We start from the raw sequence: 27,571 nt of genomic DNA on the forward strand, positions 1-27,571 counted from the left end.
GGAATAGGGTCAAGCTCGAGGTGGATTTAAGCTTCTGTGTGGCTTTGATTATGGCATCTGGGTCCACCACAGAGAAAGGGGACCAGGATGACGAATTTGTTAAGCTGCTATTAAAGCAGGAGTGTCTACATCTAAATTTGGCACTGTAGTTGATATGGGTTACAGGAATATATCGAGAATCAACCAGCAGGGGTGTTCTTATTCTAATGAATTGGATAACAAGGACTTCCAATGCACTTGTTGATGCAAAGGATTCCTGTAGGACCACTATGGTGGAATCTTCCAATGTTAATGAAAAGAATCATGGCAAAAGGTTTATAGTTAGCAAACTAATAGCCATCCATAAAATGTAACTTACCATCTGGCATGAATGCAAGTTCCCCACATCCACACAACACAATTTCTCATTTTCCAACTTGGCAATGGCAAGTGCAAATCTGGCCTAGCGGCAGAAAATCAATATAAAACATATGCACGTCCAGGTTTTCTTGATGTTTCTTTATACAGTTTAGAACCTGCTGGTGCTGGTTCCCAAGCTTTATTTAGCAAACCCTTGGCAGCACTGTGTGAAATGTATCTATAGGGGCAGAATTTAGCTATATGACATGAATTCTTGAAGCACCTGGAATGGGGGTTTATTATCCAATTGCAAACAAACAATACACGATTCAGCTGGATACTAGATGGATGTGAGGCAACATGATCCAAAAGCAATATGACAACACGCAACTCCCATCTATTTTTTGAGGAGAGCTCCTATAATGATCTCAATGATTGTGATATACTACTACTCCAGGAATCCTGGTTAATGGGCGGGGCTGTGTTTGATGGCTATACCAGCTTTGCAAATCTGCTAATAAAGGTAGTAAAGGTCACCCTTTCGGTGGTCTTTTGACCCTGTGTGCCAATACCCTTCGAGCGAAATTGTGACACGGTTGCAAACTTTTTTTTGTTAGTAGAGGTTGAGCGGTCTATGGCCAATGTATTTTAGTATTAAATGTATATGATCCTCCCGGGGGAACTTGTGGTGAATTCTTGAAATTGGCAATCTATGAGGCTCTTTTAGCTGATAAATTCCATGTCAACACAAACCTTTTCATTGGGGCCGATTTTCATTCTCCTTGTATTGACTATGGTATGAATGATAACAGGGCCGTTGCAGTAAAGATGGGTGGTAAATAACGACCCAAATTAATTGGTACAGACTGTCCACTTAGTTTTGATTTGGGATTAGAAATGAACAATGGGTCTATTAAAGGAGATTTTCGTGAAGCCAAGACATGGTCTAATGGTGCTAGTTGGTCTACCATTTACTTTTTCTTTGGTGGTATAACCATTTGCAATACCATTAAAGAAAGGTCAGTGAAATTCACTGACTTTAGTAATCATGCCATGCTGAAGGTTAAGATCGGGCTTCAACAAGTGATTAACATGTGTCCAGGATAAGGCGAGTGAAGTAAATTTGAACAATGACCAGAACCGTATGGGCTGGTCGGAGAGAAAAATAGAGGCCATTACTAAACATATGGGAGGTCTAGATGATGTTTATAAGAATTACACCTCTCTGAACTTAATAATACCACCTTTTTCCTAACTAGAACTAGAAGTCTGGGACTAGGGGGCCAAATAGGGCACAAACTTAACTACCCCTACGATAAATACATTATTCTGAAAAAACGTGGTTTGAGGCAGAGGATTAGAAAGATTACATTTTTTCATGGTGACTTACAGACCAAATATGAATTATAAGGGAAAAGAATTGTTACAGAAATTATCTGCAATTGTATCATTTGTCTAATCATACTAATACCTGAAGGGTACTATACGAGGTCATACGTAAACAGGAATCTAAACACACAGCACATATTCAATTTTGTGAATCAAAGGTAAACCCCACTCCATCTAAAATCTGGGAGGCCTATTTGAAAAACCAATTGAGTGCCATATGATCAGTTAAATGGACCGCTCTATCTAAATTAAATTTGACCTTTGAGAAAGAGGATTTGCTCAACATTATAAAGGATCTTAAAAAAAACATCGAAAGCACCAATCCCGAACAGGATCTCTAATTTGGTAATGCAAGCCAATCCGGATCTTTGGATAGATATACTGTTGACCCTCTTTAAAAAAAAAAAAAAATGATTCTGGCCACATTCCAGATTCATGGAAACAATCACATTTCATTCCTATAGTGAAGCGTGGCAAAATAGATGATCCATCAAATGAAAGGATCTTGTCCTTGTTGGACTGTCCTAGAAAATGTTTGCCAAATGGATAAGTGATCACCAAAATTTAAGTCGTTTCCAAACAGGTTTTGGGAAGGGCCTTTTAGCCAACTAGAACGTGTTCATCGTAAATTCCCTCATTAGGCAAGCCCAAGAGAAAGTAGCTTCACCCTTGTGTATATATGTGGATTTTGCCTCTGCTTTTGACACAATAGATCGCCAGCTATTTTGGGGTAAATTGAACATTCTTGAAATGCACAAGGACTTACTCGAAGCATGTCAGCTGTAAAGCAGACTAGTGCAGGTCAACTATCTTCGCCTATTACTATTGCAAAGGGCATAAAGAAGGGGAGTATTCTCGCCCATGTATTATCAAATTTGCTTATTTCCGATATTGGTGAGGCATTATTAAATACTCATAATTTGCCTCCTAGGTTGGGAGATTCTAAAATGTTCTTGTGTATGCGGATGATTTGGCGATCTTTGGCCAGGAGAGGGCAGGCGCTTCCCGATTCCAACCCTGGGGGTGGTGTACTGCGGTAGATCACATGGATGGAGACAGGGACCAGGGTAGTGAGGAGATTCTGTGGGATGAGAAGCAGTATTTTTTCTCTGACGGGAATATTTTTTACAACCATGCTGAGAGGTTATGGCTTATTGTAATTTTAATATCTCTCAACCTCCTGTGAAAACTAAGGTTGTAACACCCAGAGAAAGAATCTTTTTTATCCCTAAAATCACATGTCCTCCTCAATATCAAGGGTACACTACAAGGAATAGTGAAAGGGTTGACTTCTCTACCACATCAATTATCACTAGTCAAACGCTAATAGCAAGTGCAAATTACGAGCCAGATCTAGGACAAATTCCACAAAAATGTGGCATAACTTTGGAGATCTTAAATGCCTAGGCTGCTGTGTGCTCCGGGCTAACAGGAGACCTTTTACATTTCCGATTAAACACTGACCTTATTTAAATGACAATGCTCATTTTAGCACCTGTCAGGTCAGAGAAGGATATTAGAAATCCAACTGGTGCTCAGAAGCTGGGATCTGTTCCACATCTAAGGGTGCATCAGACTGTTAGACTTAGTCTGGTAAACATTTAAGATAGTTTCTATATCATACATTATCAGCAATAGATTTTGCTGAGATGCTTAAAAAATAAATCCCCCAGATAGGAGGGCTCATATGACCTGTTTATGTCCTTGTGGAAATCAATTCTGTGTAAAGGTCCGTTACACGATTAGAGAAAACCAATTAGTGGACTACACTGAAGTGGATTTATTTATTTATTTATTCGCATTTGTTAAGCGCACAGGCAGCCCATAGGGCATCGTGGCGCTGGTTACAGATATGAACATGACTTGTTATACATACCGAGAAGTCATAACTTAGTTGCAATAGAAAAGTTTACAGATATGAACATGACTTGTTATACATACATAGAGGTCATAACTTAGTTGCAAGAGAAAAGTAGTAGCTATAGGTGTATAGCTATAGGTGAGGAGGAGAAGAGAGGAGAGGGTGAGCATACACATGTTGGGGGAATTAGTTGAACAAGGTGGTTTTCAGTTTTGCTGGGGGTCGCGTAACTGGATGGCATTCTCTCCCTCACAGATCAAGCTATGATTTCACAATGAATTTACAGGTACTGATGCTGAAGCTGTACAGAGAGTGTTATCATGAAACAGAAATCCAAAGATACTTGGAAAGACTTGGCAACGTTCCAATTTGATAAAATGAAAATAAGTACTTAAATGATAAACTGTGGCTCTACTCAAGGAGGTGCACTACTGTGGAAATCTGCTCAAAATGTACTGATCTAATGTCTACGTACTAAAGAATACTTCCAAGGCCTAAAGAAATCTCTACTGCACCAAGACATTTTATAGCAGTATCAAAATAGACATTACAATTGTAGTAAATGTGGAGGTACGAGAAATCTCTTTATCAAATAAAGGTTCAGAAGAACAGCCTGCCAGAGACTCATCTCTCAAAGAAGTTCAATAATCACACATGTGTTCCCACATTTGAGAACTGTCAGCTTGCTGCAACTTCCTTGCTTTAACAAGACTAAATGTCAGGTATTTTTCAAGGAAGAAAAACAACTAATGCAAGAATTCCCACTGCACATTATATGTGAAGCACATTGCTTCGGATTTGGAGTCTCAACCAAGAAAAAAGGGATTGCTAGTTGCTTACCCAACTCTTAACATGCGCATTTTTTATCTGAAAACTCTGGACAATGACTGCAGCGGTAGCACGCAAATGATCATCGGAAACTTGCTACTGCAGAGACATGGACAAGTGGCCAATCGCTCTTCAAAAACTGGAAAGCTATCCCAAGTGGCATAGAGAAAACAATAACCAGAGACTTTAAAAGGAAGGCCCAGAAATCCACACCAAAAATAATTTAATGGATCTATATGCAAGCCTCCAATACCATGAACACATGACCTCTGAAGGCAATGTGATGAATCTTCGAATAACGTCACTTCTCCCCAAGGGAAAGCCCCCTCATGTAGGGTGTGGGTGGTGCAGCCACTAACCAATATTCCCCCTAGGGGCAGTAAAACGCTGGAGGACCCTTCAGGGTTGAACTCCCCCTTTGTGATAGGGACGTACATTCTGGGCCACAACAGCCTGATTCCATCTCACACCCCATCCCCACTCGTGACACTACTCACACACACTCTCAAATGCTATATTGTGACTTTGACAATAGTGTGTACTGGGACGTATAGGAGACAAGGAGGCATGAAGATCACCTCATTGAATGCGACAAGTGACTTTGCCATTCATTCACAAAGCTTTGGCCCTATAAAAAGGAAAGTAGGACTCACCTTGGTGTCAAGCTTGCCCAGCCAGCCCAAGAGTACCAGAGAGGTAGGAAGCTTCCAAAGGCAGGTACCTGGATACTGCATATCATGCTTCCTGTTCAAAGGTGCTTATCAGTGCAGAAGCATCTCTTTGCTCTGCTACAAGCTCATCTACAACAGGAAGCGGTCACTTGTGGATTGCTTTTTTCTGTTGGAACAGTGGAAAATGATCGCCTTTAGCTGACCCTAATGGCACGTGTTTGAGTCTACAGTTAGGGTCTGCTTTTGTTCTTTGGAAGCCCAAACTCGCATTGTATGTGAATACGTGCTATTTGCCATAGCTTATTAGTATGATGGTGTCAGCACCATGTGTATTTTCAAGGCATTAAACCATTGAAGACAAGAGGCTGCTATTCGGTGGTTAGGAAGAGAAATCTATCATGTCTTGTTAATCGCCTTTGCTAAAGCCACGTAACAAGCTATGCGCTTGCTTTTTGCTGAAACCACAAGCGTTATTCATCAATGACAATATATTGTCTACAGTAAATGTCTAAGTTTGTCTTCTGACACTAGCCCTTGTGCAATCTTGTACTTTGTAGTCTGTGGCACAGCTGTCTTATCTCGCTCGTAACATTTGTAAATCATGACATACCCCCCTCAAGGCAGTTTGACATAGATCAAAGTACTGTAGCTCTGTGAAGTCATGAAGACGCTTACTGTGAGCTAGAATTACTTAACGATTGCCTAGATTGGTGTCACAAGGAAACATGTATACACCATATTTCAGCACAACGCTGTTGCATGCAAGAAGTAAACTAAGCCGCTTGATATATTTGCAAAACGCCTATGAGCCTGTAACGTGTGCTATACATGAAAATAAAACCTCAACAGCTGCATCAAATCTAGAAAGGGTTAGCACTACTTGCTAACATTAGCATGAATGAATACATATATCCAACATTGAGGTATTCAGCATGAGTCCATTATATTGTCACTGGACCTAGCTAATAATGCATGCATTCACAAGGAGGTATTTAGGTTGATTGCAAAATCATTACTGGCGATGGCTTCAAAATACGCTAAAGGATCTTTTGAGAATCCATTAGTAATTAGCACCCAACATAGCTTCTGTCCTGGTCTTTTGATCCAATGAGCTGTCGAGCTTGTGAACTTGCGCACATTGCCACATGCATAAACAGTTAATAGTCTAAATCGGTGTCCTTGGAAATAAACCAGTATGTGAGTGCCTGTCACTCACAGCAATCAGCACGTGGAGGTCATCCAGTCCATATGTTTGCTTTGCATTCATATTTGCATCTTGAGTTCGAATGTGATCATTCTTCAGTTCTGCTGTCTGACTGAGCAGCTTGCTTATATGACCTGTGTAGAATGACAGGTGTTCTTAACACTGAATTAAAAGCGAGTCTCTTTCTGAGGTAGGTTAAGAAGTATTGCGGAGAAGAGAACAGAATGCTCATGTCATCGCTGCACACTGTTTTAGGTATTTATTCCTTCTGACATGTATTCTTGGAATCAGTCATTTGCATCGTTTGCTTCCCCAGCTGCCTTGTGGTCTGGGTTTGAGAGCATGCATCAATCATTCTGTGGCTTACTTGGGCCCGGCTGTGATGCAGGGGGACCAGGTGTTTCCTGGGTTATGCCGTTGGGAGTGCTGGATGCATTGGGCAATAATCGCTTTCGTCCTCTGCGCAATTTCTTTTGCTCTGGTATGACCCCATTATCAGGCGCAGTGTCAGAAGGACTCTCAATGAACTCACAATAGAATAATTGTGGGAAGTACCTTTGAATCCCACAAATGTCTATGCACAGCCAATGTCCTGGAGATTCTATTGCGCCACAGTGGCAGTCTAGAAGGCAACGCTGCAACTCCCACGTTCTTTGCAAGCAATGATTCTTGGTGACGGACTCATCACTTAGAGCTGGCTGATACAGTAGATTTCTTCCTGGTTAATGACAAAATAAAATGCTTTTGAAACAGTGAACACTGCTCATATCCCATACGTCTGCACAGCTCTGTTTTGTACCAGAGACCGGTTGTTTCCAGGGCGGTAATTCTGTGACTTGTCATAATTTTAAGTGTCTACAGCAAAATATGAGAAAAGGTCCAGGTATTATCCCAGGCAATTGTACCAAGCACTCGACGAAGTCAATGTTCTAATGACTGTGTCTAAGGCAATCAGCCCTTTATGTAGGAGATTCGAAGCTACTTTAGTGATTGCAGACAAGCCAATATTGGCCCCATTAAACTGTAAGCTATCAATCATAGAGTGCAAGGCTTCGTGTCTTGTATGTTCGGAGTCTAGCAGAGATGCAATCTGTTTGACCACAGTGGAATGTGCTTGCAGATCCGTATCTTCACTCCTTCGCACTTCTAACCGCATTTTCAACAGCTTTGCTATGTATAAACTCAATTTTGGGTACTCAAGTTTTTGTAAATTGCCATCATAGGCCAGACTAATGATTTCAATTGAAATGAGCTTGTGGATCCAAAATGAACCCACAGCATTTAACTTGTGTGCCTATGGTGATCAGAGTTGGTATTCCTATTGGGACATGACCGCAAGATTGGTTGAAATGCACCAAATATGAACCATTTTGCAAACTAGGTGCTTTACAGTAGAATGAGTCAATTGGTGCAATTTGCAGTGTGCATTTCGAATTCCTGTCACAGGAATTCACTGGCTCAGCATGTTCACACATTATTCTAGTAGAACCTTTGCAATCACATAATGAGTACATTGACAGGTCAGGCCTAGCTGATGAGACATGCATGTGAATATGGTATCACAATCTTCTCTGATCCACGTATCATTCACCCAATGTACATTACCCCAAGAGTGTAATTCTTGACATACGATAGAGGGTGCTGTTTGAATGGGAAGGTCTACTACCCCGTGCACTATCCAATTTGTGGAGCCTGACGCCCAAGCACATACCGCTACACTCTTTCACACGAAGCATTAAGAACGTGGAGACTGACATTGCCTGGCGTGTTGCCACTTTGGACAAGTTAAGTGCCTGTCTTTGTTCAGGCCATGAAATCACATTCCAATCTGGGACTCCTCTGCTGAGAGTGTCCAGAAAATCAGTACAGAAAGACTCACTGAGGCCGCTTGGTTGTTTCTAATGATAGCTAAGTCATTTTGAATCAAACCCACAACATCCGTTATGACATTTCTTAGTGCATGGAAGCCTTGTTGTAGCGCTTGATCATTAGCATCTGAAACATGAAATCCTCGCTGTACTGCCTCACTTTCAGTTTGCAGGATTTGCATTATTGCTTGTGACCAAGTGTACGTTTTTCCTGTTATGGATGCTTGTGCCACCTCACAAGGTACACCAGGGTCTGAGGTGGTGCAGGTAGCTGCTCTCCTAACACGCCTACTTTGGGTGCGCCTCAGACTAGCAGCTGACTGCACGATAGCAGCCCAATTCTCTTCTTTTATGAGGTTATCTAGAGATTGTATCACCTCACTCAGGTGATATTGTGAAAGCATTATTTGGCACAGCTTACCTATTGATATAGCTTGTGTCAGAGAGGTGTTATTGGAGTTCCAAGCCCTATAAGGGCCCACACTGAGTCCTGCTTTTCTTGTATTGCATTAATTTGCTTTACTGCCCGTAACACAGGTCCCCCTGATGCATAAGTAATATGCTTGGTGCCATTGCGTTCTTTTGCTTCTCTATAGGACGCACTCCAGAACCCCTTCTGTTTTCTCCCATTCAGGGTAGAAACTCAGGTTTCTATTGCTGCAAGTGATCTGGAACTGTGTATAATTTAAGAAATACATTAAATGTGGGAACCTACAAGCCATATCTAATGTGTGAACCCCTTTAATTTGCCATATCTGTTGACCCCAAGTAGACCATAGAGGGACAGTTCCCTGCCATAAGTTTTCAGTCATGTTTGCAAAGTATTCTCTGTCAAAGATGACTGAATCTGCAACATATATATGTTGTGCATCATGTGGCTCAGGGGGGAATTTGTACTAATTTTCAAACATGTAATCCCCTGCTTGATCTGGTCTCAGTGAAATATATGGGAACTGTGCTTTAAATTCAGGACTATCAGTTTGGAAAGGCAGTGCACAGTATTCCCAGAATGTGTATTTAGGCCACATAATTGGCTGACGTTTGACAAGTAAAAAGGCAGTGTAACACACATGGGGCACCATTTCATAGAGGTCCTCCACATCAAGCACAGAAAATAATGCATTTTGTGCAAATGTCTGAAGCCTTAACAGTTCTCTGTATGTTCTAGACACTGGATTACTGGATGCAAACAATCTGGATTCATCAATCACAGAAAAGGTGTTGACTTGTAGCTGTGTTGCTGGGCCATTATAGGTTTTGAATGATGGCATCCACACGTGACCCATAGTTAGAGGAAACATATGTATTGAGACGGGAGTTCCTGGCTCTGGGAGCTCTTTTTTCTCTAACATGTGTGAAGAACTTAAAGGCTTTAGAACAACTTATTTGCTTACAGGTGCAGTGGAATCCTTGCTCAGAAAATGCCCAAAGTCAGTGAGATGAAGAATAAAATGAGGCTGAACCACAGGAGGAGGAAATACACTGCCAGTAATTTATAACACCGTTTTAGGAAGTCTGTCCAAAAGAATTCTTTCATCACTTTAGCAACTTGGAAGGCCATTTCCAAATTGGCAGACTTGCAGTACTTTCCTGAATTGTGTACGTGTAATCAAGATTGACATATTCTCCTCCACATCTTGTACACCTATCATCATAATTTGCCGGATCTCCATTTCTTCATCTTCCGTGGGCTCCTCACTTGGAAAAGGGAGGTTCTGTGGAAACATTGCAGAAACCATCTGGCACAGGTTTTAGGTGGTCCACAGAGACTTGCCCAGTAACTCTCTTAGGTGGTATTGCGTGGTAGGATGGCAGGTCTGGACCCTTTCACTCAGATTACTTGCACTGCTGGTCTGTAAAACGGGCCAAATGTAGTCTTGTCATGGATCTTTTCCAGGACCCAATCTCCTGCTTTGAGAGTGTTCGCAGGACTGGTCTCAGCAGCTTTCACCTAGAGGGATTCCCTCAGCAGCGTTGTCGCCAGCAGTTGCTCGTTCCTGGATATGGGGCTGGGAAGAGCATGCAGGTCAGGCATATACATATTTCTCCCAAACAAGAGTTCAAATGGGTCTTACCGTTGCATAGAGACTGGCGTGGTAAATTATTCACACTCCTGATCACTAACGGTACATGGTCTAGCCAGTACCCCCCACCCCCAATGACAGAATGCTTTTAGTGAAGGCCATTTTTACAGACTGGTTTGCCCTCTCCACAATTCTGTTTGATTCCGGCGACAATGGGTGTGAGAAATGCATCTCTGTTGCCCATGCCTCCAATGCCTTCTTCAGGGCCCACCCCGAAAAAGCTGGACCATTGTCGGCATGGAACTTTTGAGTTGCTGTCATGGCTACTACAGTCCTAAGTGCCTGTATTACTGATTTGCAGTCTGCTTTCTTTTGAGGAATCATCCAGGTAAACATAGTGCAAGAATCTACTATTACTAGAACGTACTTATATTTGTTTACTGCTGGTAGATGGCCTATGGTTCCAGGTGTTAAAATCGCAGCAGAAATGGCCGTGAACACAAAATAGTGTGGCAAAAAGGCTGTGGGTATGCCGCCGCAATCAATGTAAAGGATGCGGGGGGGACCCCTGCAAACCCCTGACCCGTTATACCATTTAAGGGGTGCGGGGACACCCCCGCAACCCCTGCTCCCCTTAAATGGTGTAATGGGGTACACCTTTAACGGGTCAACCCACAGCATTTTTGTTCAGGTGACATTTTTGCCGCAATTCTATCACTGCATACTGGGCCTATATGATCCATATATTGGATCTCAAAGGGCGAGGCTGCCTTTCTCAAAGGAACCTCCTTAGGTTTTTTGCTGTGGTCCACAGTTGTCTGTAAATATGTGTCACAGTTTGCAATATATATTTTCACCTGCTGTAGAAGCCTTGCCCACCAGAAGCGATCAAGGAGCAGCTGTGCAGTTGCACACACCCCAATATGGGTAGATGCAAGTCCAGCGTGTGTGGCTGCAATCAGCTTTTGCCCGTCTGCTCTATTTGGTATTAATCTTTGAATAGGATCCCCCTTTTTCATCGGGATTGTGACTATTGCTCTATTATTTTCAATGTCATACATATAATTACTGCGGAAACCTTTTGGCCTAGGCACAATACCTAAACAAGCCTCTTATTTCCTCATTCATTGCATTCGCTGAGCGAGTTATAGCTGCTATTGTTTTTCTCACTGTGTGCTCTTTGGCATATTTATCTGCCAATGCATTCCCAGTGCTATGAATGTGCCCTTTAGTATGTGCTCTTGTGTGCATTACCCATAGTAAAGGGCAAGTCTGTTTAAGATCCCAAACCTGCTTCCAGAGCTGCCTGGAAGCAATAGTTGTATGTCTAACGTATTTGACTTGCATTGGTGGATGCAAAATTACTTCAGTGTTATAAGCCCTGACAATGTAATCTGAATCTGAGACTACTAGAGTGGGCTTCCCTGAATCTGCTTGGTGCAATGCAAGTAGTAAGAAGCCCATGCAATTCAGCAGTCTGGGCAGACATGTCTCCCAGGTGTTTGGTTGCAATATCAGTATGTATAACCTTCTTCATGAGGGAAGTATCCAACGACTGCTGCGCATGCAGCGTACTTAGACCGTGTCCCCACTGCTGGGATATCTGACCCATCTGAGTAAATCACCTGGAAAAAATCAAACAATGGTATGTCAGGCCGTGAGATGTCTGGCTCTGTGTCCATTGTCCAACTCAATCCACTCAGTCTTCCCAATTCTGCCTTATAATGGTACTTTACATCTGGAGCATGTTGAGATGCAGACTATTGAATCCATCTAGTGTGTAATGCTTTTGCATTTGGGACGCTAGCTTTTGTGGCAGCTTCTAGTTGAGCTAAAGGTGTGTTTATGTGTATGGTTCTATTTGCTGCCAGAGGTCTCTATTTCTGAATAATCATCTGAACTGAAGCCAGAATTTTCTCCTTAGGTGTAAATTTTAACTCAGGTGTGGAATATACATGTGACTTATATGCAATTGGTTTAGTTTCCCCTAGATTGCACACTGTGTATGTGAGAGCATTGTCTCTCACCACAAGGTTTATCTCTAAGTCTTTATCTGTATTCCTGTCCTGCAAAGGACCATTGTGAGTCATTAATGAATATACCACTGCATTATTCTAGTGAACTGGAAATGAGTTCCCTTAAACGTGAATGCAGTGTATTTCTGGCTTTCTACACTTAAAGGTTGTGTGAAATACCCATTGCCTAGATCAAGTTTTGTTTTATATTTGCATCTTTGTAAATTGGCTAGCAATCCAGAACTATGTTGGTTCTAGACGGCCTCTGTCTTACAATGTGCATTCAAAATTCTTAAATCTACAATAAACGGTAGGTACCATCAGGTTTTAAAACTGGGAGCACCTGACTGTTATGTGGGCTAGCTTGCTTTATGATTACTCCCTGGTCCAGTCGCTGGTCTACTATGGTTTGCATGTGGGCAACTGCCTGTGGTTTAACTGGATACTGCCTTTGTGGCGGGGTGGTTTCAGCAATGGAATCACATGTGCTGGATATTCTTTATCGTGCCCTACATGATTTTTAACAGCTGCACTGCTGCTAGTGCTGACCATTTTCTTGCATATTTTTGCATTAGTTCCCCACTCACCTCTTTTGAAAAGGCAGGTATTACCACTTCTTCACCACTTGGTGCTTGCCTTACATACAAAGGTGGCCAGTCTTGAAATGTTAACAGCCCTTTATATTGAATGTGTAACTGTGGCCAAAATAGTGCTTCAATCTTTTTGGGGTGTTCGCCTTCTAGCTGAATTGTCACAAAATACACTTCATTATGTGCCAATGTCTGCCCAGTAGGAGTAGTGATCTGTGCATTCCTATGTGCCCTTGTGTGCTCCAATAGTGCCTTGTGGCTGCATTCAAATATGGAAATGTCAGACCCAGAGTCTAGTAGGACCTCAATCCAATCCGTGTTTTGCTTAGTCTTGGGGACGATGCGATGAGTGCGTGGGCTCGGCATTCTGTGAAACCTGTAGTGCTGCTGTGTGTTTCTTTTCGACCTTCACTTCCTTCCCCTCAGCCTTAGAACGATCTGCTGTTCGTGCCTGCTGGGAGGGAGACGAAGTCTCATCAGTGCCATACTTCTGGGGAGTTTTCATGTGTTTCCTGTCTCTAAAATCATAGTCAGCAGGTCTAAAAATGGGACTGGCCCCCGGACCTTCTACCACTGTGGTTACCTTGCCACTGCGGGCTCTGCCCATCTCCTGCAGATTTCTCATTTTTATGCCCATGCTCTGGATATCGTTCTTCCTCTATGGGTGACAATTGCCGCCTCTGTGGCTTATTGCCCTTTTTACCCTGGAATGAGCCCCGTCCTTTAGGGGATCTCCCTTCATTGTGTGTGTCCTTATCTGGCTTAAGATACTTTTTACCCTTTTTGTGTGTGTCTGCTGGTCTTCTGCCCAAGTGATCCCTGCCCAATGATTGATTGGTGAATGTTGCTATGTCTCCAAATGGCTCCCTTTTTTCTTCCTCATTTAATTGGGACAATTTTCTATGGACTTCTAACCTTGCAGGATCTCCTTTTAATAATGGTAGGATTAGGCTCTCACCCATTTGATAATTGTTAGATGCTATAGACAGGCCTAGATTCATGGCTGCGGCCGCGCCTTGTGTTCCCATGATGTCAGCTAGTGATGTGATGGACGGCGTGCCTATCAGCTGTAAATAAAGCCAGCTATAGATTGAGATCCAGCTGTCACAGCTCGCTAGAGGCGGTGTGCAGCCAAATGGAAGATACATAGCTGGAGCCCTGTGTCTTTGCTGGGGAGTTACATGTGGATAAGCAGCTTGCAATTGTCCTAATTTTTCTGATAACACTTGGGCAGGTCTTCGTTTTCTTAGATGGACAGGATCCCTATATCATTCTGAATGTCTGTAGTTGTACCCCACCTGCATCCATCTGTCCTTGAGGTTGCTGTGCAGGCTTTATACCCTGCTGAGGAGCATATTGCAGCACGATGTTTCACACTGAGTCAAAGTGGGTGGCTAACAACTGGTAGTCAGCCTGCAAGAACGGCCCTCCACGGTTTGGATGATACCGAGCAAAGAATGCTAGTGACAGATTGGGTGTAGCTAGTGGGCCATGCCTTGCACCTGTTTGTGGGTAAACTAGATTACCTCCAAACCAGTTGACATGATTTGTATGTGTAAGAGCCAATTCAGGATACCGATATGGGCGATACTGAATGGTGTCTAAGTCTCCTCTAACTAGGAGAGGAGAGTTGCATATACATTATTTGTCGTGTTACCTCGGGTCTTTAAGTAAGTAAAGAGTAATTCTGCTGGTAGTCCACCAAGTTGTGCCACTGCTACTGTAAAATTTGTGTTTACTGCATGACACTGTGCAGCTCTCAACCAATCATGTACAGCCATTCTGCAATGGATGGGAATATTGATTTCATTGTGCGCCATCTCCTGTGCGCACTCTAACCTCTAAATGTAATTTTAAAAAGCTTTATAGAGAAAAAAAAAAAAGATTCTGCCCTGCCCTATCCTGTCCTTCTCCAGTGACTGGGACATGAGTTTATTTAAATATTAGTAATGCTATGGTCATCTTTAAGACATCACATCTGGGGTGCCATCTGACCTGATTGCCCCTAGGCGTGATTCCCTGCCTGCCCCCCTCTGCCCCTAGGTAGGGCTGTGTGGGGTGGGCACAGAATCAAAAGTCTTGAGTTATGATGAGAGGCGCCTCAGGGGGTTGGCCACGCGCTTTTGACAGTTCCCTGAGTTTTGCACACCTGGTCATATTTGACAAAAATACAGCCAGAAAATATTGTGTAGTTCGTTGTGACTCAAAGAGACCTTATTATGAAGCATTACTCAAAAAATATGAAGCTGACACTTTACGGTAGCAAGTCAATATGATTATTATCACTTCTGTTCTCTACCAGCTTTAATCATGATTATGCTTGCTATAATGAGAGCAATAACATAGCATACTATCATATATATGAAAAGCGTTCTTGCATAAGCTAAAAACAATTTGCGTCTAACAAAGATTAAGTACAATTCATCAGTTTTAACACACCCGCTTGAGCAATCATGGGGTTCATGTTATGTTGTCTGAGCTATGCTGTGGTATGATCAGGAGTGGAGTGACATAATAAAGCACACCATCAGTCTAACATATGCAAAAAAGTTCAACCAACACACTTAAAACTCACGATTTCCAGGCCTTGCTGTTCTGCATGCAAAGTGACCACGGGGGCCTGCTGCTCTGACCGGCTATCAAATGCTCTTCCCAGCCCCCCACGATCTCGTGGTCTGCTCTCGGCTGCCTGCTACAGAATCCTTTTTTAGTCTTAGTCTGTTGTGCATTTTATATTAACACGCGTGACTTAGTTTACATGTACTATTTCCTTGGCCTGGACAGAACGTTTTTAGTCTGGACCTGCTCTTGAGTTTAGCTTTGCATTGCACACATGATTTACCTATGTGCAAACTCAAGTGACAGGCACTGTCTTTGCTTCTTGATTATTTCCATTAGAATGCATGGGCTTCCGCTTGACGACCATGCAAGGGCGCAGTGTTCTTTTCTGGCCTATTTCAAATGCCATTATATTGGATGCATTTTCTGAAGGTGTTTAGGCGCGACAATTGCTTTGGATACTTTAACCGCATATCATGCTTCCTGTAAAGGTGCTCATCAGTGCAGAAGCATCTCTTTGCTCTGCTAGGAGCTCATCTACAACAGGAAGCTAAGCTGTCACTTGTGGTTGCCTTTTTTCTTTGGAACAGGGGAAAATGTTTGCCTTTAGCTGACCCTAACGGCACATGTTTGAGTATACAGTTAGTGTGTGCTTTTGTTCTTTGGAAGCCAAGCTCGCATTGTATGTGAATGCATACTATTTGCCAACGGACATCCATAGCTTATTACTATGATGGTGTCAGCACCATGTGTATTTTCAAGGCATTAAACCATTGAAGACAAGAGGCTGCTATTCTGTGGTTAGGAAGAGGAATCTATCAGGTCTTGTTAATTGCCTTTGCTAAAGCCACGTAACAAGCTATCGCACAGGCTTTATTCATCAATGACAATATATGGTCTACAGTAAATGTCTAACTTTGTCTTCTGACACTAGCCTGTGTGCAATCGTGTACTTTGTATTCTGTGGCACAGCTGTCTTAGCTCGTTCGTAACCTTTGTAAATCATGACAAAGCCAGATGTCTGACGACCCATGCGAGAGGCAGGGAGCATCGCTGTGGCCGGACCAAGTCAAGCTGGAAAAAGGCAAGGCAGCGGAACGACCTCCAGGAGGAGATGGACCGCGCAGTCCACTAACGGTGCTGACACTTCAGGGGGCCTGGGCTCAAGAAGCCGCTGCAAATCCAGCAAAGCGGCTAAAGGCCCAAGAAAGCAGGAGCAAGACCAGTACCAACCCCTAACTGCTCTGACGCCCAACGAGAAGGCCCAGAAGGTAACAGGGAGCCCCGGCGGAATGGCGGGACAACAAGGAGAGGGTCTCTGCTTTGGGCCATTTGCAGTAATAGTCAAAAGATCACTGATCCATGAGAGAGTGAAGAGTGCATCAGAGGAAGTTTTCGTCGCCACAGTGGCAGTCATAAAACCACTAACCCAAGAGAGGCTGAATAGTGCATCAGAGGGAGAGTACCTCACTGCAGTGGGAGTCATAAATCACTGAACTGGACTTCAGTAAAACCTACATTAGAGGATAGATTTCCAATTCAGTGACAATAACAGGTCAGCTGATCTGGACCAAGTTATGTGCTGTGTTACAAAGACACTTGCTGAGAGTGAGAGAGTAAGGGGCAGGTAGTCTGAAGGACAAACTCTTGACACCAAGGTTAGAAGGGCAGCATGGAGGGCCTGGAAGGAGAATACCTTCAAGAGAACTGTGTCAGGAACTTTGTTGGCTGGAAGACAACATCAGAGCAAACCAGGAGAAGGGAGGCATTTTCCTGGCTCACAAAGTAGTCCTAGTACTGGAAGAACGTTTAGAGGCTTTTCATTTTTGTACTAGGAGGAGGAAGTCATCATCTTAGTTATTCTTTTCTGTCTTTCCTTTTCTTCTTTTTGAGTGGTGACAGGACTAGAGTAGGAGCTTTGAAGGAGATTGCTTTGGACATTCCGATGACGTGCACCCGAGTATCCTTATCTTTAAGTAGGTCTTATCTTTATTGTTCAATCAAACATTCATATAAATGGCACCTCTGATGCCGTGTGATATCAATTTGGGTAAAGCTATGTAGGATTTGCACCATAATGACCCTTGCCAGATCATAAAATCATTTCACATCCCTATCACAAACATAATTGCCATTTAGGTTTCACATCAAAATGGGAGTCTGCTGGAATGCTAGAATGCAGCATCACTTAGGGAGCCCAAATTACATATTATGCAAGCATGTCACAACAGCTGGATGAGTATTTTATCATTACTCGTTGAAAGAAAACATTAGGACGTTCGATGTCAGCAGGCTATGCACATTTGAAACAGGGAAAGATTTGCAGAACTACACAGACAATGTCAGCCAGAGTTCTTGGTACCTACCCATAAGCCCTGTTTTCTGGTAGGCTAGTATGAGCACGAACACCGGGAGGAATTACTCGAACTTCACTGATGTAAACCACATATGGAAAGTGAACCACATCAACATTGCTTCCTTTCTGTGTATACATAAAAAACAAAAGTACACAGGGTTATAAACATGAATAATCTTTTTCTATTAGATATGGGTAAAAGCGTCAAGTTGCAAGCTACTCGCCAGCCATAGAAATGCACTTGCCACATCAATTATGTACATACACACAGCATATTATTTACTTACCAAGAGTGAATTATCAGTAGTCAATAGCTTGTGCCCATATTGAGCCCTATATTAAGAGCATCACACAATATAGCAGATGTGAACTCAAATCAAACCTAATGTCTGCCAAGGCTTAGCTACACTTACATATTCTTAAATTAAAGCAGCAATACTTCCTAGTACTCCTTGGCTTTTTAGGAATGCTGGAGATGCCACCACCAGTTCTGTGAAAGGCAATATGAGAGTGGAAAGCATATACATGATATCCAGAGAGGAAACAGGAGCATGAAAAGAAGCCAAAGAAGCCACAGACACTGAAATTCTGTAAGTAAGCCCAAAAGGGTCTAAGCGCATCAGGTGCTACTCTTACGCAGACGATACCCAGCTATTGATCCGTTTAGATCTCGATCGGCATTAAGGTGTCTGCGTGCCTGCATAAGTGCCTAACTGCCGTTGGTGAATGGATGGGTCATAACTAGCTGATATTGAATGGGGCCAAGACTGAGGTGCTGGTGGTGGGCTCCCCTCCTGACCCTTCACTGCTGATCTCCTTTTTCTGGCCTTCATCTCTTGGCCCTCTCCTGGTACCTTCTCCTAAGGTAAAAAATCTTGGAGTCATAATGTCGGCTGATCTCTACTTAACGGCCAAAGTGTCTTCAGTATGCCAGCAGGGGCACTTTCAGCTTAAAATCTTATGGAAAGTTCTCCATTTGATTCCTGCAACACTGCGTCTACCTGTAGTAGCAGCCATGATCTTGAGCAGGCTGGACTATTGTAATACCCTGTACCTGGCGCAACTGAAGGGGTTGGTCGGCAGGTTACAGCGCCTCCAGAATCTCGCAGCTCGGGTTGCTACGGGTACCCCATATATCTCCTGTGCTGCGCTCCCCCCTGTGGCACCGCGTATTAAGTTTAAGGCCCTCTGTATCGTGCATCAGGCTCTACATGGTCTAAGCGCTGAGTACCTGCAGGTCAAATTTGAGCGATGCGTTCCTAACCATCTACTGCGATCAGCATCTGCTGGCATACTGTGTGTGCCCTCCTTTCGTCGTTCTCGGCTCGGGGGCCGTGTCTTTTCCATCACTGCGGCACAGCTCTGGAACAGTCTTCCATCTTCTATAAAACTTCTGTCTAATCATCTGGCCTTACGGAAGGCTTTGAAGACTTATCTTTTCTGAGCTACCATCTATTGGCTGTGTTGCCTTCTCGTCTTAGTGGCTTTTATCTTCTCAGCGCCAAGATGCCTCTGGGTGACCGTGCACTATATAAATAGCCATGACATAACATAACTAGAGATCATAAAATAGTACTGTGCATTCTCATTTGTTTAGATCACTGGGAGTGGTGGATACGGAGAGTGCTTCACCAAGAGGAAAGAGACTTCACCTTCTTCTCGCATGTCCACCGTTCCTCTTCACGAATACTTTTGATCCTGGCCTCGCCCCAGCTCTTATCATTTACAAACAAAGTGTGTATTGCCTAGAAGGTTCTCGCAGACCATGCTCCAGTACTTCAACAAATCAGATCTTGGAACCCTTCCCCCGGTCCCAGACCACAGTGGCATCTATACGACCCAATTTTGAATGATATGGCCCTAAGAAACGAAGTAGCTACAGCAATTAGGGATTACTTTAGTGAGAACCCCACAGAGTTAACCTCCCCAGCTATAACATGGAACGCCATGAAAGCAGTGGTCAGGGGGATTCCAATAGCGCACACGGCAGCATACCACCGATGGAAGAGGCAGTCCAGAGCCCTCCTGGAACAGGAAATTCTAGAAATTCTAAGACATTGACGGCAAATATAAAAAGGTGTGGTCCCTTAAGGTTCATATGGCCTTTTGCGTAGCCCGAAACAAGCTAGAGGCCCTATATGCGGAGGACACAGCCAAACCCGGTTGTCAGTTAAACAGGGATACTAGGCCACAAGTAATGAGGTCAACCATCTCAAAAATCAGAAAGTGAAACTTCATCCTAAGCTTTCGAGACCAACATGGGGCAACTCAATATAAAGGGCACGACAACTGCGGTTAGCGCAGGCCCATTTGCTTGAGACTATGGCAGGTCCAGACAGATCGAAGGAGGCTCAGACAGTATATTGCTCAATCAACCTTGCCCCATCTTGCCCAAGAGGACAGGGAGGCCTTGGAAACCCCGATCAGACAGGAGGAAATGGAAGCCGTAATCGAATCCCTGAAAGCCAGAGCCCCGGGCCCAGATGGTTTCTTCCCCAAATTCTACAAACTGTTTAGTCCCCAACTGCTGGCCCCGTAACATCCCTCTTTAATTCAGTCCGAGAGGTGGGAAGTGTAACCCCCTCTATACAAAGCTCCACCACAATTCTGGTGTTGAAGCCCGGCAACGATCCTAAAGATTGTGCCTCGTAGAGGCCTATCTCGCTTTTTAATATGGACGCCAACATCTATTCAAAAGTGTTGGCGAACCGCCAAGCACCGCTCCTCCCGCAACTAACCAATGCCGACCAGACAGGTTTTATTCAGGGCAGGAAAACACGACACATTAGGCGGGCGGTGAACCTAACTGAATCCACCACCGAAAGTAATGGGAAACTGACCCTCTTAACCCTGGATGCAACAAAGGCGTTTGATAAGGTAGACTGGTTGTTTATGCATCTGACATTTGAGGCATTCGCCTTTGGTCCCCGTTTTAGGAAAATCGATTGCCACAAATGATTTCTCGCTGGACACCTCACTCCAAGTTAAGCGCTCGCCCCCTATCCCTCTTACATGTGGTACACTGCAGGGATGCCCCCTTTCTCCCCTCCTGTTTGCCCTCATTATGGAACCCATGGCCCAGCACATATGCAAAAATAACACGATTCAGGAGCCAGAGGTGCAGGGTTCTTCCCATAAGGTATCTCTGTATGCTGACGATATACTTCTGTCTATAACCAACGCCTCTCCTTCCATGCGGGCGGCCCTGCGGGAATTGCAGGCTTTTGGTCGGGTATCCGGGTTTGAGATTAACTTTGGGAAATCAGTGGCGCTAGGGGTGGAGCTATCACTTCAGGATATCGTCTCCCTCGAAGCTAACTCCCTTATCCGCTGGGAGACCTCCTCTAAGGCATACTTAGGGGTTCAGCTTACAGTGTCCCCAAAAGACCTTTATGGGGCCATTTTCACCCCCCTAGTTAAGACTTTGGAACAGGACTTGGAAAGATGGGCGGGGCAAGAAATTTCACTGATGGGACGGATCAGAGTGGTTAAAATGAATCTCCTCCCCCGGTTTCTGTACTGCTGTTCATTCCTCCCAGTGGTTGTCCCGAAACCTAGATTAGAAAGGCTCCAGCGAAAACTCCTAAGTTTCTCCAAGAGGGTGATGGGGGGGATCCAGGCTAGGGTGCTTGGGGGTTCCCAATATACTAAAGTATACAGGAGGCAGCCCAGCTCTCCCATCTATCTGCATGGATGGCCGAGGCTCCCGCTCCCAGGTGGATGGAAATTGAACAATCCAAATGCTATCTTCCCCCTCTGCTTTCTACCTTTTAATCCCCCATACGATACATAAGCAAAGGGCACATCTGCTCTCATCAACAAAAGCTTCCCTAAAGGTATGGGAGGAGGTATTAAGGAGGAAAAAGATCAGTAGAGGTATGGGCCCACTCTCTCCGGTCCTTGGCAACCCAGTGTTTACCCCAGGCACGCATCCGGGGGCATTTAGATGATGGAAAGAGGGGGGGCCTACTCACCCAAGGACAATTGTTCCCAGAGGGCCAACCGCGATCCTTTGAAGACTGCAAAAGGGAATTTCACCTCTCGGAACTCGATAGATTCCCATACACCCAGATCCGTCATTGGATCACTCACCCCGAAGTCAGACAGAAGGCTACCCAGACGCTGAGCCCACTTGAACTAACCATCTGGGAGGGCCTAGACAAGGGCAGGATTTCCAAACTTTATAGACTGCTGAGGGAGGATCTCCTGACCCCCACGCTGCCCGGATTATATGACCTGATGGTAAGAGGATGTGGCCACCACCTGGACAAAGTGGCCTGGGTCAAAGATTTGGGCCAGAGGCCGCACCTCATCTAGATGAGTAACAACGAATGCGCTGTAAAAGTGTTGTTTCGCTGGTACTACCCTCTGCTCAGATCCACCATTTCCAGGCTGTGATCCCCCCTACCTGCTGGCGGAACTGTGGAGCTCATGGCTCTTACTTCCATATGTGGTGGGACTGCCCCCTGATACGATCCTTCTGGGAGAACATTGTGCAAAGCACACAAGATCTGACGGGTAGCCAACACCTGATGTGCCCGAAAACCCGACTTTTTGGAGCTCCATGTGAGGGGGGGTATACCTAATGTTGGGGGTCCTGGCAAATCTATTAACTTGTTTGTTGCTGGCAGCACGTATTACCACCGCCTGGTGCAGGAAGTCAGCAGAAGGCCCGGGCAATGGTGGATTAAGATCTGGGACATACTTGTGGCCGATAAGGTAACTACCGCAAAGGAGGGGAAGCTCCACCAGTTTCAGGCAATTTGCTCTCCTCTGCTAGACTATGATCTTAAATTCCCAGCTCTGACATTTATACCTTGTTTGACAAGACTATTTGGACCCGGGCGGGATTGGGTGAGAGGTACCAATCATTCTGCATTACAGGTTTAAGGATCGTGGGGATGGGGGTCTCTGATTCTTTATCAAGCTGTATAAAGCAGAAGCTGTTGGTCTGGTCAATTGCAAATGTCGATGCTCCAACCGTGAAAATTAATAAAAAATATTATTTTTTTTTGCATGTTACCTTAACAATACATTTCAGAGAAAAATATTTAAAATGTCACTAAAATTAGCTACAGTGTTAAAATACATTCACCATTAGAGAAAAAGAGCACGACTTTAGAAAAGCATATTAAATCTGAGTTAAGTACCATCATTCTAATGGTTGGTCCAAAGCTTGCTGAACCCCTTGTGGGTACAGGGTCACGCAAGTACCCTCAGTCAATTTAGGATAAGGTTGAAGGTTCCATAAGAATCAATGGGATTACAGTCAATGAGCCATCCACTTTAAAGGAGGCAAGTGTGCTCTATCTCACAGGTACAGATCCTCCAGCAAGGGAGATAGGATCCAGAGATTATGGCTACAAGCGGCTCGTTGGAGAAAGAATGAAGATAGCACAGCAGCAAACGCTCCAATGACATGGATAACAGCTGGAGCCACCATCAGACATCCTTGGCAGAAGATTTGATGGGATGGTGAAGTCTGCGAACCTTTCTGGGCCACGGCAATGAACCATAACCAAGCAGGAGATCCTGGCAGTCAAATCATAACGTGGCAGTAAACGGGCCAGAAAACGGCTCCAGCTTGGAAGGCTCAATTCAACAGATGTAGAGAGGCAGCAGGGGTCGTCAGGAAGCCTGGACTGCATCTCCAAAGGTGAAAACCCCAAAGTATATGCCCAAGCCACTATAGCCAGCCAGTATGATAGGATATGGCATTTATAACACGCCTATACAAAAGTGTTTCAAGGCGCGATGAGGCAAGTGAGGGGGAACAAAGGGGAGACAGACAACGTTCTTACTAGGCCAGGTGATATTGAGAGTGTGCAAGTGGAGGGGAGGGAGAGGGGAAATGTGCAGGGGCAAGGCGGAGGGGGCAGTGCAGTACATACGATAAAAGTAAAATAAATAAAACAATCAATAAAATCATAAAAGAAACAGTAAATAAAAGTGCGGGCATCTGGTGGAAAGTGCAAGAGTAAGAGCAGACATCAGGTGTCCAAGTGCTGGTGGGGGGCTGTAGGGATACAGAAACAGCCCCCGGGTGCAAGGGATGCCAGGGGGGCAGTGCAGGTGTGCAACAAGGGGGCGTGGGGGGCGATATCTGGGCCCGATATCAAAGGTTAGCCAGGTAACCAGTGCAGTTTGTTTCACCCAGGAGTTTAGCAGGGTGGAGGAGAGAAGGCATAAGCAAATAGGAAGGTCTTGAGGTGCTTCCTGAGCCGGAGATGGTTCTCCTCAAGTTTCAGAGAGACAGGAGGCTGTTCCAGAGGGAGGCCCCAGCTGAAGAAAGAGATTCAAGTTGCTTGGAGAAGCGACTGACCCTGAGGGAGTTGGGATGAGCGGAGAGCTTGAGAAGCAACATATATCAGAAATAGAGAGTGGAAGGTATTGAGGCCCCAGACCCGAGAAGGCCTTGTGGACAATGCAGAGGGTTTTGAATTTAATCCTCGCCGCCACTGGGAGTCGGTGTAGAGATTTCAGTCCTGGAGAGATACGATCCCTGGGCTTGAGGCCAAGGACAAATCCCACCATCCTGTTTTGGAGGCTGTTGCAGTAGTCCAGCCCAGAGAGAACCAGAGCTCTGGAGACAGTGAGCATCTGGGGGAAGGGGAAGAAAGAAAGAATACCTCTAAGGAGGTGCAGCTGGTAGTGTGACATCTTAGAGAAGTCAGAGATGTGAGAAGAGAAGGAGTGTGGAGTCGAATATGACCCTGAGGTTTTTAGCCTCACAGGTGGGAGCAGGAAGAGGGTCAAGAGAGGCTGGCCAGAGAGTGACCGTGGCCACGTAATGACTTTAAATGGGAAACAAAGGCAGGGAAAACTCCTGAAGGTCGTCTGCAAAACTGCTTCTTTCAAGGAGCAAATTAGGAAACCAAGAGAGAAGCAGGCCTCAAGACCAATGCAAAAAAGGGCTGTCATTGCCAGACCATCCATCTATAGAGGGGACTGACAGCAAACGGTCAGATGACCAGCCATATTGGTTGGTCAGTAAGACCGTCACTTAGCCAAAACCACTCACAGGAAGTGATGGGGAGAGCTCAAAGACAAACTGTCCAAAACCAGTTGAAATCAATATGGAGGCTGCCATTAATAGCTCACAAAGAGCCCACAGGGTCAGAACAGCCATTTTAAGGCCACATTGTGATGCCACCAACTAAAGAAACCCTAAATTACAAAATAACCAAGATCAAGATTTTGAGAAACGCACTGGTGCCCCATTGTTAAGCCAAAACTAAAGTATAGTTGCCACCAACTTCCAAATCAATGCAAGATGATAGAATTACCCAAAGGGCAGAAATGGGGTTCATGAACAGCATCCTTGGGACGACTCGTCTTAATATCAAATACTTGATATTTTATTTGTATCACGCTCATGCACAAGTGTTTCAGGGAGCGACGGGGCAAGGGAGGGGAAAACAAGGAAGGACAAACAGCGATCTTACTAGGCCTAGTGACATTGAGAACGTGCAAGTGTAGGGGAGAGGGTAGTGGGAAAGTTCAGAGGGGAGAAGTGAAAAGTGTTAAGCAAGGGATAAACAACAACTGGTAGTGCAGCCAGCAGGGTGGCAAGTGCAAGGTTTAAAGTGCAGATGTGGGGTGTCTGATAAGTGTAGGTAAGGGGACTGTAGGGTTACAGATACAGAACCAAGTGCAGGGGGTGCCAGGAGGCAGTGCAGGTTAAGGATGGGTCAGCGGGGACCTGGGCACGAAGTCAGAGGGCAACCAGGTGCAGGGTACCAAGGCAGACAGATCAGCTGGCGAGAGGAAGAGTGAAGGCAGAAGCAAAGAGGAAGGTCTCGAGGTGCTCCCGGAAGCGGAGATGGTTCTCCAAGTTTTAGAGTGGCCAGGAGGCTGTTCCAGAGGGAGGCCCCAGCCGAGGTAAGAGATCTAACCCCAACTCGTTGCTTGGAGAAGCGACTGATCCTGAGGGAGTTGGAGGAGCGAGAAGCAAAATAAGGTAAAAAGGGTGGTAAATGGTGGGTGGACTTCAACAAAAGTCCCTCTAGCCATCAAAAAGTAGTCAACGATTCAAAAAATAAAGGGAAAAAAGAGGAAAACATTGAGGGGTCCTAACAGGTGACCCTAGAATCGCCAAACATAGAAATTCTGTTTTAACAAACGCTATTATTATTTTGCCTCCCTATCACCTGCCTAAATCCTCCCACTCCGACTTTTAATTATCTGTACCTGGTTTTAACTTTGTAATCTTTAGCATGTCATCCTAGAAGGACACGTTCAGGTCTCAAACTCCCTACCTGTGGGATAAGGTCTCCTCCACAGAAATGAAACCTCAAAATATCGGGAGTACACAACAGCGTCAAACCTGGCCTACATTAGTCACCTGGTTTCTCCCTTCTCTTAAGACAGAAAGTACATCCACCACCGACGAAACAGTACTGTACGCGAGTACTGCCTCTACAAATGCTCCAGCCATCAAGCAAGTTAGCAGATCTGACAACACTTCAGGAAACGTATTTATGGCATATACACTCTACCGGTCATATCACCAAGTCAATGATCACTAACTGCACAGGCCATAGTGCTGGATCAGTGAGAATGTGCAGTAGATCTAGTGCTAGTGAATTGACTGCATAATGGGGGTCTCACCAGAGCATTTTCAGAATTTGGGACACTGGAAGCACCAGCACAATCCCAGGGTCACTGCACACACACTTCTAATTATAACATCAGCTCAATGACTGCATTTGCATTAGCACTTGAACCAACACCTGGTCAAATGAGTTATTCTTGCCAGCCTAACACTTAGGCAAATCATTTAATTGCAACAGTATAAAAAGACAAGTATAAATCTCGGCAGTGCACAGACGCTGCAGCCAGTAAATCGCCCTTGATGAAATTGTGCTTGCTCAACCAGTGTACTAGTTGAATGGTTTAATGATATCTTTAGTATACAACACCTGTAAACAAAGAATAGATGAAAATAAAATAAATCCCTGAAAGAGCTCATGTTCCCCAAGCACTTCACAGCTTCTCCGATTCTAAGTCAAGACCGCAGGCGAGCAATATGCTTAACTTCTTTTAATTCCACTCTTCCAGCAGATTTAAATCACATATTTCCTTAACAATTCTTTTTTATTTTTTACTTCAGACAGAAAATTTGCTCAAAAACCTCACATCCATGAACCCAGGGTCTCTGGTAGTCCCATATCTATGTCCTGTCCCCGAACTCCATGAACCACTTCCTGCCCACGTTCTTTCCAATTCTTTTTCTGCTCTTCCATGAGATAAGTAGCAAATTACTTCCCCGTTTACAGAATATAATGTGTGTTTGAATTGTACAGTTGTCGTGCGCATCATTGACTTTCATAGTTGTACCATAGCCATTGTTCATTACTTTCATTGGGAGCATGGTTATGCCATAGTGAATACAGACTGTTGGTTTACTGCATTAGGTGTGTATTGACATTAGGTGCAGTGTGCGTTCATGTTTTCTATCATTCACAGACTTCGGTGACCTTTTGTTGCAGCAGTGAGCGCAGCCGGACCCGTGAGTCTCACAGCTCACATCATGGCCCCTGGCTGCTATCCGCAAGGCAGCTCCTATTCCTGGCGTCCCGCGGCTGGGGAAAGCTTTCTCTAACTTTGTCTCAGCTGCAGGAGCGCTGAAAAGTGGGTACACGCCTGCGCACGTGCCCCGGGGCTCACGCACGCAGGAGGGTGCTCTTTTCAAAAGACGGCACACTTCAGGAACACAACCCAGGCTGCAGGCGTGCGTTAGCTCTCCGCAGCGGCCTTGTTAGCATAGAAGCGCTAAACAAGCACTGTTAGTTGAAGCGCAACACAGACAGGTCGCTCTCTGCATCAAGCTCGTTATCGCAGAAGCGTTAAACGAGCAACATTGAA

General features: G+C 44.6%; 1 protein-coding gene across 1 annotated transcript in view; it reads right to left on the reverse strand.

Annotated features, from left to right (window-relative positions):
* Positions 1–27,571, reverse strand: part of VIRMA (vir like m6A methyltransferase associated) — a 1,848,046-nt gene that overhangs the window by 1,737,173 nt on the left and 83,302 nt on the right. Inside the window, exon 2 of the mRNA XM_069621370.1 lies at positions 17,715–17,830. Coding sequence (XP_069477471.1) covers positions 17,715–17,830 — 116 coding nt within the window. The remainder of the gene's footprint in view (positions 1–17,714; positions 17,831–27,571) is intronic.

Source organism: Ambystoma mexicanum, chromosome 5q (genome assembly GCF_040938575.1).
Source record: "Ambystoma mexicanum isolate Mex_15411 chromosome 5q, UKY_AmexF1_1, whole genome shotgun sequence".
NCBI lineage: Eukaryota > Metazoa > Chordata > Amphibia > Caudata > Ambystomatidae > Ambystoma > Ambystoma mexicanum.